Here is a 13,192-nt window from a genome sequence, read left to right on the forward strand (position 1 = left end):
ATGGTCCTGCTCAGCATTGTTTTTTGATTGAAGCCAAAAATTTCAAATGGGGTGCAAGTGACCGAAGTTTGAATTTATATATAAACATGAAATGGAATAAGACCAAATATTTAGGAGTCTGTAGAGTGTTTTAAACAACTAATCAGTGGACATCCAGTTTCAATAAAACATTAATTTAATAGAAGGCAAAATACGGCCCTTGCTTAAATGGGTGAAAGAGGCAGAAAGAGAAAATAATTAATTCTAAAGGATGGTACTGAATACTTAAACAGGATTTTCAGCAGTGGGATCACAATAAGTTGTTACATGGCTTTTAAACCCTAGGCTGAAGTGCCTAGGGCATCTTTAAATCCTTTGAAGCTACAATGGGATTTTTTTCTTTCTGAGCTACATCTGTGTGTTTTTAAGGTTCCAGAGAAGTTCTTACCAAATGTACTCAGAGTGTCAACACAGTTCTTGTATTTTTAAAAGCCCACACTAAATTTAGTGCTAAGTTGATGCTTCTTGGCAGGCCTAAAGGGTGAGCTGGGGCCAGGCAGGAGAGGTGGAGCTCCTCTCATCTGAGGTATTTCTTACCAGTCAGGATGGGCTGCAGCTTTGTAGTGTAACACATTTTATGGCCAAATCAGAAGTAAATCTACATTTTGGCTTCTTGCACGGGTTGGCCAGAGACATCAGTTTAGTATTTGTTATTGCATCCCACAGGCAACAAACTCTCTCCAGTGCAAGGCTCAGTTACAGCACAGTTTTTTGTGAAAAGCCATGGCCAGCAGGAGTTCACGTTGCTGCAGCTGAGCTGCTTGAATGGTTATTTCTCAGAGGGAAGAGAGAAATTCTGTCCTCTTCGTGAGCAGGAGAAGCTCAGGGGCGGTGAGCTGTCCTCAGGTGAATCTCTGAGCTGTGCACAAGAACTGGGGAGGGAGGGAGGGGAGGAGGAGGCAGTGCCTTGCCTGTGACACCCCTCACCATAACCCCGAGCCCCTGTGACCCAGACAGAACGTGCAGAGTGAGCAGGGCCACAACTGGGCTCCAGAGGCTGAAGCCCTTCCTTCTGCAGGTTTGCCAAGACCTGCCTTTCTGTGCAATTCCAGTGTTTGTTGCATAGAAACATTGGAGAATGAAAAAAAAACAACAAAACCCTTCTGCACTGTACAGCTCCTGAAAGGACCATGCTGCCTCAGAATAGGATTCAATCCCAGCCTTCTTTTATTAGGGCTTTGTTTATTTAATAAATGTGCATGTGAAACTTGAAGGAGTTGACACAGGCATTCTAAGTGTATTCTTTGCACTTGTTAGGAGTATCCCTATTTCCATCACTGTCAGGACAGTGTCCCTGTTTGACTCACTGCCAGGACAAGCAGTGCCTGTGTTCTCCCTCTTGGCCTCCAGGTACCTGGTAGGGCTTTACTTAATTTGGTGTTTGCCTTTCTAGGGATTTTTCTTGTCTCTGAGTCTTTGTTTTCTCTGTAACAAATGAAATTCAGCAGGGAGCTATTATGACATTCAAAGACTAGGTAGAGTTGTCACACACTAAAGTGAGGCTGAGCTGTAAGCTCAGCCTAACAGGGACTGTGGATACAGACATGGAATTTTAGTCTGTTGGGCAGTACCATTGATTTCCCATACTGGATGGAAATCCTGCAGTGTTTAACCATTTCAAATCTACTGCCAAGGAGTATATAGGGCATTTTCATGCACTTTATGTACTTGTTCCTTACTTATACAGAGGGTGTAGTGAGCTGCCACCACCTTGGCAAGGGAGGATCAGAGCTGGGCACTGCTGCAGAGTTTGGGGTCACTTGTGGCTCAGGCACCCAGCCCTGCTCCTGAAGTTCTGGAGCTCAGTCCCTGAGAGAGGCAGTGCTGCTGCTTCTCTGCTGGACTTGGGATGAGTCCTGAGCAATGACATGCTGGAAATGAGGGTTTGGCTTCTATCAGAAACAAAACAACCCCAAAATTATAACTTGCTGGGAAGCTTGTGGCTGAACAAAGTGCTGGCTCACAGGCTTTCCTCCATAGTTTAAAAAAAGTAGGGAAAAGAAAAATGTAATTTATCTTGATGCTGTTCAGAAAACAGAATTAAATTTTAGGCAGCCTCTGGAAATGAAAAGTTCTTAATCTTTGCTAAACATCCTTGTTTCCTCTTATCTCAAGAGCAATTTATTGTGGGTGCACCCAGAGAATCAGAACCTTAAACATGTATTCAGTAGTTATTCTCCTGTCAAGCAAGAAAACCCAACTGGATTTCCATTTATGCAAGCATAATGGAAACTGTTGAAAGCATGAGCCTAATGAGGCCTCCACTAGAGCATAAAAGCTGTGCTGTGGTAGGTGCTTGGAATTCAGCACGTTTTCATATTTTGTTAAATTTATCTGATCCTTTTGACCCCTCCGCCCTGTGATGTATCCAGAATTGTTACATAGCCTCAAGCCATTTGTATCCCTAGAGTTTCATTCCTGATACAGGCAGCAGTGCGACTGATTTTTATTTTTTTTCTCCTTTAATGATGTGAAACACGGCCTGTATGTGAATCATCTGTTATTTGCCGGCGACAGGGATGTGGAGAGCGATGGTGCCCATCCTTTTCAGCGTCTTAGAATTCCCAGTGCCCTGGCACCTCCTCGATGGCAGAAGGACAAGCTGATTTATAGGATTTGGAATGCTGTGGTCTTAAAGATCCTCCCCACCTATACTAAGCATCCCTGTCCAGCCAGGGGGTCTGTGCAGGCAGGACCAGAATGGTTAAAGCGCCCCAGTGTCGGATGGAGCTGCTCCCACTTTGCCTTGTTTACCTTGGCTGCTCATGATATCCTCCCTACGTTCCTCGCGGAAGATTCCATTTGTTTTCCCGCAAGAGGGATGAGCTGGTTCGTGGAGGGAGAGGAGGGCGGCCGTTCTGCCGGTGGAGGCTCCGTGCCCGCGTCCCGGTGAGCGCGCTGCCGGGGCTGGGGCGGAGAGCGCCCGGCGCACACGTGCATTTGCATTTCAAATCGGCTGAGTCAACACAATGCAATGGTCCTGCCTGCAGGTCCTTAGAGAGCCACAGGAGCTGACGATGTGTGCTTAAAGGGAGGGTCTGCTTTTCTTCGTCGTCTTCTTTTTAATTTTTTTAAGCCGGTTTCCATAGCCAATAGTACCGCGCCTGCACCGGAGCTGTTTGGACCACTGTTGTTTAGCAGATGATTACCCCGTCACAGCGGCCGGGATTGTGTTTTATTTTATAAACACCGTTCATCTGGACAAGGAAAAAAAAAAAAACCCAACAAAAAACCAAACAAAAACAAACCCCGAACCCGATCAGCGACCCACCGCCAAAACTGGCAGCGCTTCAGAGAGGAGAAGCTGCCGAAGTGTTCGTGCCTGTGCTGCCACTGATGCGAGCAGCTGTTCCCATCTGCACTGCAGCACCGCAGCCTCCACAGAGCCGGAGCTGCCGGGGCTGCTCGCCGGGGGGATTCCGGAGGAAGCCGGCCTTGCTGTCGCCTAGCCCCGAGCCCAGGGCACGCTGAGGATGGGAGGCTCGCAGTCCCTGCAGCAGGCACAGGCAGGCGGCCTGGTCCGGGAGCCGTCCGAGGCCATGTAAGTGCGGGCGCCGTGCCGTCGCCAGGCTGGGCGCTGCCCTGGGGGTGTCTGAGGCCTTTGTTCGGCGCGGGGCAGAGCCGGGCTCCGGGCGGGCTCTGTGCCGCTGCCAGGGCACCCCGCTCCGTGTGTGTGCACGCTGTCCTTCTGGCTTGCCGTGTTTTGGGTGTGTGGTCCGTCAAACACTGTGGCCATTCCCAGCGAGCGGCACCCCGGCCGCTCCCCTCCCCAAGCCCCCCGGCACCTCCGTGTGTTCGGTGTAAAGCGGAGCTCCGGTTCCCAGGGCTCTTTTCAGGGCTTTTCTCCCCACGGATGCTGGTTTTTCAGGTCGCATCGACCCTGTCGCATCCATCCCTGTCGTGGTGTTACATCCTCTCTGAAGCACAAGCAAGGTGTCCTTAGATCTCACTGAAGGCCGGCTCGGAAGGATTTGCTGGGGGAGGGAGGAAAAAGCAGCCAATTTGTGCTTGTTCAGAGCGAGTTAGCGCTTTCCTGGGTGGCTAAATCACATATAAAACTGCAGAAATGTGCATGTGCATGCAGGAATAGCAGCATCATTTCCCATTTGTAAATAGGATTTTGTAGTTTATTGGTAGAGGATTTATCAGTTTACTTAGCCAACAGTCTTTTCTCCTAAACCCTCCACCCCAGGCTGGTAAGCTGGAATGCTAGAACATGGACCTTACCTCTGAATGGGTTTTGGAAGGACTGCCTTGTCTCCTTTTGTCAGTACAGTTATATAAATCACATTTATCTTAACGTGTCTGGCTACTACGTTCATTACCAAATATGAATTTTGGTAAGTTTTAGGTTTTTATCCATTAGGGCTAGTCTACAAATGAATCTCATCTAGGTCTCTTTCATTTTTTTTTTGTTTATTTAATGTGTGCTTGTTAAGGTAGCTCTGATTATGGTTGAAACATCATTTGTGTGTTTGAGATAAGTGCTTCGGAGCCATTGGGGAATGATAGAGCAGTAAGTGATAGTTTTGCCTCTGTAATAGGCCTTACAAGTGGGTGTCTGCTCTCTATTGTCATATTCCAGTGGATCAGCAGATAGCTTTGCTTGACAGTGTCTTGTTATATTTGTAAGATACAGGCCTAACAGCTTTTCTGCATCCTTTGTTCTTTTGAAGCGTAGCTTCAGCAATTAATATTTTTTCCCCTATGGTTCCATCTGACATTGCTATAAAAAGCATCTGTTTGTATAATATGGTGGAATAAATGGGTGCCTCATTGTCTTTAAAGCTATAAATGACATTTTCATTGCGCACACTGCTGTTGATTATTAACAGTGGTCCAAGGACTAGTCAATAAAAGACATGTTGCTAAAACAGGGTTCAGGCTTTTTATCTTCCATTTTCACAGCCTTTTAAGAATGCATTCTGTTGGATGAACATATTGATCAAGGTGTATATATATATATATTTATACATTTGGGGGGCACTTGAGTAAATTATATTGTCATCTCTCTCGATGACTCCTTTTATATACAAACCTACTCGTGTTTTGCATTAAGTCATTCCTGTGGGGTTTCCAGATGATCTTTTAAGGGCTGACATAATCAACAGATGCACTTTTAGCACAGGCATCATTCTCTTGATGTCTTTTGGAAGAGTTTGTGGAAGGTATTACTAATCTTGTGTTAAATAAATCACCAAGAGATTGTGCTGCTTTCTTCAACTAAATACTCTTCAAAATGGATAAGAATGGAGGTGTTTCTTTATTCTTGACAAAACATGGGCCTGCTGTTCTATGAAACGACAACATCCTCGTAGCATATCATGGTCATTAGTTCTGGTGTGAGATTTTGGCTTTCTACCCTTATCACCATAACTTTTACCAGTGCTTTTTAAATGAGGTTGCATTTGGCTTGCTTTGCACACATAAGCAAATTCCTTAATGGCAGTGATGGCTCAGAGGCAGAAACATCTGGCCATGTCCCAGGCAAGTTGGGCAGCTGCCCACGCAGTTCCAACATCCCCGAAGCCATCACTTCTGCCATCAGCAGAGGCTGATTGCCCTAAGGAGAGCTGCTCCACAAAGGGAGAGCAGGGTTGGGTTTGGCTGCCCTGAGTTCATTAGAGTAGGGGGGTGTCAGTCAGGAATCATTACTGGAGTAGAACAGCATCAAAAAAACTACAGAGGCAAACAAATTCCTTAAACAGCTGCTGCTTTAGGGGTTCCTCCAAAGTATCCTATGGTGGGCTTCTTGATTAAACACTAGGGAAAGTTGTGGAAATAAATTGGTGTTGGAATCTGTGCTGAATAGGGGTCTAGGTTAAGATTTTATCTATGATTAAATATGCCCTTTTTGCATGCATATGCCAAATTCCCAATTTTAATGTAAATTTGTTTCAGCCAGGATAAAAGTATTTGCAATAAACCCACTATTGGTACTGACAGCCCGGGGTGTTCTGTTGCTCGTTGTGGATTGTTAGCACTCACTGCCAGCAGACAATTGCCCTTCTATTTAAAGAAAAGAGAAAAGTCAATTTGGAATGATAAAAAAGGGAAAGCCCAAGGGAAGCCCCTGACAATAAAAGTTAACTGCAGATGAAAGTGGGGTGGCTGAGACCTCGCTGCTGACGTTATGAGCTCTGTCATGTGCTTTGCAAATCGCAGCAGGCACCCTGGTGGTCACAGATTGAGCCCAATCGGGGGCACGTTTCCATCAGATAATAGGAGTGGGCTCTGCTGGAATAAGAGCCAGCGACAGTGAGATGATGTTCAGTGTGCACAGATCTGTTGGGTGCACACACAGCTGGTGACAGCATCCTTGTGTGCTCTGTCTGACATGCCAGTGCTGCCCTGCTCAGGGTGTGAGCAGAAATCAGCTTGCCAAGTGCTACCACCTTCATCTTTTATTTGTAAGAGCAGTATATTTCTATCTCTTGGCAATGTGTTTTAAGTATTAGCAAACTGGAAACGTTGCTAGGGTTTTGAATGCTGAGAGCTCTTAGGCATTTGTCATCCCTGAATCATTTTTGGGTTTTTTCTAAGGGGAAAGGGTTTCTTTCTCCTGAGCATGAACCACACCTTGCTTTTCTGGTTGCAGTATGATTGCTGTCCTTGCAGCAACTGGGCAGGATTTGAATTCAGTGCCCATTTCTTGATCAGCCAAAGGGGTGCTGATGTGTTATTTCCTCCCATCAGGAGCTTTACGTGCTGCGTCTCTAACGTTTGCATCCCTTGCCAATCCAAGAGGAAAATGACTGAAGCCTGAGCCAGCTCCCACTGAAGTTGGTAGTGAAATGCCCACTGACTTCAGTGGGAGCTGGAGCAGGCTCCAAGAAAGAAATTGAATGTCACTGATCATTGGTAGCAGGCCAAGATGCTGGTGTCCCTGGGGGCTGTTTTTCAATATTTCTTCTGCTGCGTGGTCTTGTCTTTTGTTTGTTGGTTACGGGAGAGACTCAGAAAAATTTAAACCGGGTAGTCTCAGCCTTCTGCACAGGAGATGTGGGCAGTTTTCTTTGTGTAAGGGTCTGTATGCACTTGTATTTATAAAAAGTTATCACTTCATATATGTAAAAAACAGCCCTTGCTTGCCACCACTTTTTTTTCTATCTTCCAAACCTGGAAGAATCCGTTGTGTGGTTTTTAAAAGTTTGAAAGAAATCAGTCTGGTGAAATATTGGCACAGCACTATATGCTCATACATAGGAAAATGGTCCAAATAAATATAGATACATGGAAGAGTGGGATATATATATACATGTATAAAATTTAAAAATATTGAAAGAATTTGGGTCTTGGGAGGAGGAGAAGCTGCTGTTACTGAATTGATACTTAGTCTGAGTTAATCCCTTGACAGACAGTTCTGCCTATTGTCAGCTTATTATGTAGAAACATAAATTTGTTTTCTTCTTCCTCTTACTGACAGCCTTCAGTGACATCCCCATCAGTAATTAGAGGATGCTCTAACTGCTGGGCCTGTCTGTTAAATAGGGTGAATTGCTGGAAGCCATGGGGATGTTTTACTTAAGATGTACCAGGAGTAACGAGAAGATTCTTCTGTCAGGCTTCCCTGTCTTTCATTCCAGCCTCCCTTATTTGAGCCCAAAGGATCTCATCTCTGAAGTCAATGACAGCGCTCCCTTTGATATGAGAGGTGGTTACATCAACCACTTCTTCTGTCACTGGAAGTAGGCAGGTCACGTTTAGCCTTGAAAATAAAATGAAAAGACCCCAGCCTCCCTCAGCCCTCTATTAACCAGGCACAGCACACGTCTGGCAAAGCCATGTGTGCTCTAAAGCTCTCCATACGGAGTGGGGTGCCCTGTGCCATGTGTAATGGAGCTGCTGTCATCTATTATGCATTGTGACATGCAGGCAAATTGGAAAATAAAAACTGATGTGAGGTGGTAAAAACATGAATGAAAAGGCATTTCCTGCACATGCATTGTGGCTGTCGTTTACCAGCAGAGCTGCTTCCCTGGCTGCCTTTGCTTTTTTGCTTTTTGCTCGCCTTGACCCAGCAGTCAGAGGATCTGATTGTTAGATTTAAATCAAAGATGCTCTTCAGTGCTGTGTGCTTCAAGAGGTTTCTGGGTGCTTTTAATGTTTCTCTAACATGATTGCAGCACCCAGAAAAGCAGTTCTATCTCTTGCAAGCACATTTCCTTTGTTTTAAGACCATACACCTATCATTTTTATATTTACTTATGTCTTATTGATACTGTTTCCTTATCCATCTCTGATGCTTTGTAAGGATTTAGCTATGTACCAAGCTTCTTAGGTAGTCCAGGTAAACAGGCTTTGGAGTGGCAAGAGGCAGAGTTGTAATTACAGCTAGAAATTCAATGCAGTTTGCATTCTCTTGGAGAAAGTGGGCGGGTTTGCTGTAAGAAGCAAACAAGCAAATGTATTTTTTTACTATGAAAAAAGCAAAGAAAATAAAAGTGTCATTTCTCTTCAGATCCTTAAATGCTCTAAAGCAACCATCTGAATTTAGTAGCAGGCTATGGATATCATGTTTTGTATTCCCATTAGAACCAGCTTAATGGGGAAAAAATTGAATTAGTTTCCTTTTCCCGCTACACTTTTACATTTTCTTGTAAGGCAGGTTTTGGCCTGAGAGCCTTCATTGATGGTGACACTAGACAAGACAGTGAGATCTTTCCTTGGCTCTGGAAACCAAACTGGAGCAACTGAATTTGGGTTGAAGCAACTGTGGATGTGTCAGAGAGAGAACACGGGGCAACTGTAGAGCTCTGTTTCTTGTTTATTATTTGCTACAGCTCCTCTCCCTCTGCTGCAAGGAATGAGTCAGGGGATGAATGGATGCTTGGGAAGCCTCTGAGAGGAGGAACTGGGGCTGTTGGTTCTGATGGGGCAAATATGTAAACCTTGAGAAAATCTGTGTCTTTCCATTTTAAGCTTATTTGATTTTGATTAATGGAATCCTCAGACTTATGTCCAAATTTACATGATACAGTTTTCCTAAATGAAAGCAGCTTTTTTGTAGGGCTTAATGTAAACCAGGTTGTATCTGACACAGGGTACAGTTGGAATCACATAAGCTCCTGCTCCTTTAGAGCTTTGATTTCCTTCAGCATAAAAACCTGCATTTATTGGTCTTGTTAATAACAGCCCATTGCTCTCCTTAGAAATGAGTCCAGCAGTGTGCTGGGAAAAGGAGAGGATGCTAAAGGAGAGGAAAGATGAGCAAGGAATTCAGATCCCTTTGTTTACGTTCCCAAGTGCAGGACCAAAGTGGGAGCTTGGGAAGGGAAGGTTCAGGCTGCTCCTCGCCTGGCTGAGCTGGGGCAGTCCAGCTGGTGAAATAAATACCACTGGAGATGGGGGATTTGCTCTTTCCATCACTCTGTGGTGCTGAGTCAGAGAGGGAAGGGAAGGGAAGGGAAGGGAAGGGAAGGGAAGGGAAGGGAAGGGAAGGGAAGGGAAGGGAAGGGAAGGGAAGGGAAGGGAAGGGAAGGGAAGGGAAGGGAAGGGAAGGGAAGGGAAGGGAAGGGAAGGGAAGGGAAGGGAAGGGAAGGGAAGGGAAGGGAAGGGAAGGGAAGGGAAGGGAAGGGAAGGGAAGGGAAGGGAAGGGAAGGGAAGGGAAGGGAAGGGAAGGGAAGGGAAGGGAAGGGAAGGGAAGGGAAGGGAAGGGAAGGGAAGGGAAGGGAAGGGAAGGGAAGGGAAGGGAAGGGAAGGGAAGGGAAGGGAAGGGAAGGGAAGGGAAGGGAAGGGAAGGGAAGGGAAGGGAAGGGAAGGGAAGGGAAGGGAAGGGAAGGGAAGGGAAGGGAAGGGAAGGGAAGGGAAGGGAAGGGAAGGGAAGGGAAGGGAAGGGAAGGGAAGGGAAGGGAAGGGAAGGGAAGGGAAGGGAAGGGAAGGGAAGGGAAGGGAAGGGAAGGGAAGGGAAGGGAAGGGGTTTCCCTGAGAGCTGCAGCAGCACTGAGTGTGCCCATGGGAGAGGTGAATGAAGGCAGGGGGAAACCCTCCAGAGCTGGAGCAGCAGCAGAGGGATCTTACCCACCTGGAGCAGGAGATGGAATGAGTAGAGCCCAAGCAGAAATTTTGTTGTTGTTAAGAGTTTGAGATGTGCTTTTTTTGTTCTTTGCTCCTGCTGGTTGCTGGCTGTGTTTCTGTCCATGCAGCTGCTTTAGGTTTTGAGGTAGAGGAATAAGGTTAGAGAGGATCCTGCAAAGTCCTGCAGGGAGGCTGTGCAGGGGCCAAAAAGGCAGAATATGGAGCAGGGTGAAGGCAGAGGGTCTCTCCTCCTCTGTTTCCTTTTCAGTGAAGGTTCTCCCTGCCTCTCTCCTCCACCCCTGTGTAATCCTTGTCTCCCTTCTGAAAGGAAGGGCCATCCCCAGGCACTGCAGGAGCACAGCCCATTCCACATCCCGGCGTTTCCAGCAGTCTGTGTGCTCCCAGGACTGGCCAGTCCCCAGGAATGGCAGGTGTCACACATCCACCCTGTTTTGTCCCCAGCCCTGCTTTGGAGCTGCTGGCAGAGCTGAGATGTGGCTCTGCAAAGCCACATTGTTGCATTTAAAAGGTGGCTGCAGTAAACAAAGCAATTCCCGACCTGTGGCTCTGGCTCCCGATGAATTATTGATCTGTTTCCCAGTGGTGATGCTGTGCAGCAGGAGCACAGGATGCTTCTTCATGGGGGACAGTTCACATGATGATGTTTCCTGGATTAAAATTTTACATCTTGGGACTAAAAGAAGAGGAAAGATACCTACCAGGGGTATTAAATATTTCAACATCAACCACTGATTCAAGCCCCAGCCCCTAACCAGGGTGAGCAAGGTGCATCACTGGCTGGGATTATTGTGCATTAACTGCTTATATTTATTTTAAGCATTTTCCACCTTTGATATTGGGGTAGCCTGCATCTTTCTTAAAAAATTTCTGCGGTTGAATATTCAGCAGCCTCTGGTGATTTGGGGACACATTAGTATATTTGCAGTTGTGATGTCTGAAGAAGAGTGCCTTTAATTAAATTGCTTTTTCCTGTTGTACCTCAGAGAATAAAGCATCTGCCTGAGAAGAGCGTAGGGATTTAAAAAACAATTTCAATTCTGAGTCCTGTTTTTGTGGCGTAGATATTTTCATTATTCAGGCTGAAGCCAGTAAAAGAGAAAGCAGGCTGGCCAGAAAGGATGGAGGATTGTTTTATTATTCATTTATATCAGTGGTGTTGAAAAACATACCCTGCCAGATCTCAGGAAAAGCAATAAAAAGGAAAAATTTAACATGATTTAAAGCAATATGGGGAACTTCTTGCTAATCAGTTAGAAAAATGATTTAAGTAGATTGAAGTGCTGCTGTAAGTGTGCCATGTTATATCCCGCAGTCTTTTTTCCTTCAGATGTGGTTTCCCACAGCTTGAGACATTTCTCTAGCATTGCTGTGTGAAAGCAGGAAATGGCTTTTGTTGGGGGAGTGGGAATTTGGCTTCTGCACAAAATGTGCTCAAAATTGCTGAATAAACAAGGACAAAAAGCAGGAAAAAATAATTCCTTCTTCCCATTTCAGTTATGGTAGGAAGACTGCTTATAAGACAATAGGCTAAAACCCAAAATTCAACATTATTTTTGAGGTGATTATGCCCTTTTAGTTCTCCTCCACTGCAGTTCTAATCCTGTTCTCTAAATATAGCCATCCTGTGAGGAAAAACGGGCCTTTTTATAGCAAGTGATTAATGTTTAAGGGATTCATAGTTTTCTTTTTGCCATCTATTATAGCAGACACATTTCCAAACTGATCTGTGTGGCTTGGATAACACACAAGGTATTACTTTCCGTTGCTGAAGTCCCACATAATGACCCAAAGTTGGAAGCCATAGCATTTTATTTCTGTTATCTCACCTATGTTAAAAAAGAAAATGCAGATTCTTGTCTCTGAGCTCAGACACTGAGTTATCCCAGCACTGCAGCTTGGAACCCCCATTACTGGAAGAGCTGAGAAGTGACTCAGTGGCATCAGAGCAGTGACCATGTTCACCCATTCACACCAAATCCGCCCTGGTGTCCCTCACTGGCAGCTCAGCTGAGCTGCTCTGGGCCACCAGAGGGTTTGGCACCCTTTGGGCTCAGGGTGAGAGAGGACAGAGCTGCTCAGGGCAGGGATGGCTCTGGCTGCAGGACCACCTTCCCCCTTGTGTCCCAAAATTCAACCTTGCACCTCTCATGACATATCCTTATGGGCTGGCAAGTGCCACCTTTGTTGTAATAGTGGTTATTTTTCTGGGGAGCTGTGTTTTCTGTAGGAATGTTTAAGCTGAAATAATATTAAAATCTTTCTCTGGAGAGGAGCTCCTGCCCTGCTTTCTGCACACATCCCTGACAATATGAGCTCTCGTGCAATTTCGTTTCGGTGGAATGGGATTTATTTGACATTTTAAGTGAGAATTGCATTCTCATTTGAAGTGAGAATTGCAAAGGATGCTTCTCTGCGGCTTCACAGCTCAGGCCATGAAGCTATGAAACATGAAAATGAACACGTGGTGTTATCCTGCTCTCAGGTTGAGCAGAAAGCCTCTGCTGAGGAAGGAACTGCAGATGATTTTGTGGAATATTACTCTGAATGCAAAACATGATTTCTGTTTAAACCTTCTAGCTTTGATTGTGTTCTTTTACAAAAACCTTTTTTCAAAAATGTCCCTCACTTTCTGTGTCCTACAGTATTGTTTTTAATTAGTGTTTTAATGCATCAGAAAGACAGCAGGATAAAGAATGACGATACCAAGGAAATTAACCTCATCCCAGTTTGTGGATTTCTTCTATAAAATTATTGGAAATTGCTGTGATTAAAGAAGCTGGAGTTGTACTTTTCATTGAGCCATATCCTGTTGTAAAGTAAAAATAAAAGAGATCTGGTAATTCAGCAGTGGTGACCGGTATAAAATGAAAATGAAAAATTTAACATGATTTAAAGCAATATGGGGAACTTCTTGCTATAAAGTAGGACTTCAATATAGGACCTATATAAAGTAGGACTAGAATTATTTCCCAGCATTATTGTTTAAGGTGAAATAATCTTGTGATGAAATTATGGCTTTGTTTTGATGGTCAGACTTTGCAAAGCAGGAACCTGTAGAATGTGGCAGGAGTGTTACAGGTGAGTATCCCAAGGTGTGATTGCCTTTTCTGTGCAC

At 45.1% G+C, this 13,192-nt stretch overlaps 1 protein-coding gene across 6 annotated transcripts in view; it reads left to right on the forward strand.

Moving 5' to 3' along the window:
* The window catches only part of TACC2 (transforming acidic coiled-coil containing protein 2), a 114,066-nt gene that overhangs the window by 53,990 nt on the left and 46,884 nt on the right, over positions 1-13,192 (forward strand). Inside the window, exon 1 of one of the 6 annotated variants that reach the window (XM_064431509.1) lies at positions 2,938-3,580. The exons of the other annotated variants lie outside the window; for them this stretch is intronic. Coding sequence (XP_064287579.1) covers positions 3,513-3,580 — 68 coding nt within the window. The 5' untranslated portion in view covers positions 2,938-3,512. Of the gene's footprint in view, positions 1-2,937; positions 3,581-13,192 lie in introns of those variants that run through there. 6 annotated transcript variants of the gene reach the window in all.

Source organism: Passer domesticus, chromosome 8 (assembly GCF_036417665.1).
Source record: "Passer domesticus isolate bPasDom1 chromosome 8, bPasDom1.hap1, whole genome shotgun sequence".
Lineage (NCBI taxonomy): Eukaryota > Metazoa > Chordata > Aves > Passeriformes > Passeridae > Passer > Passer domesticus.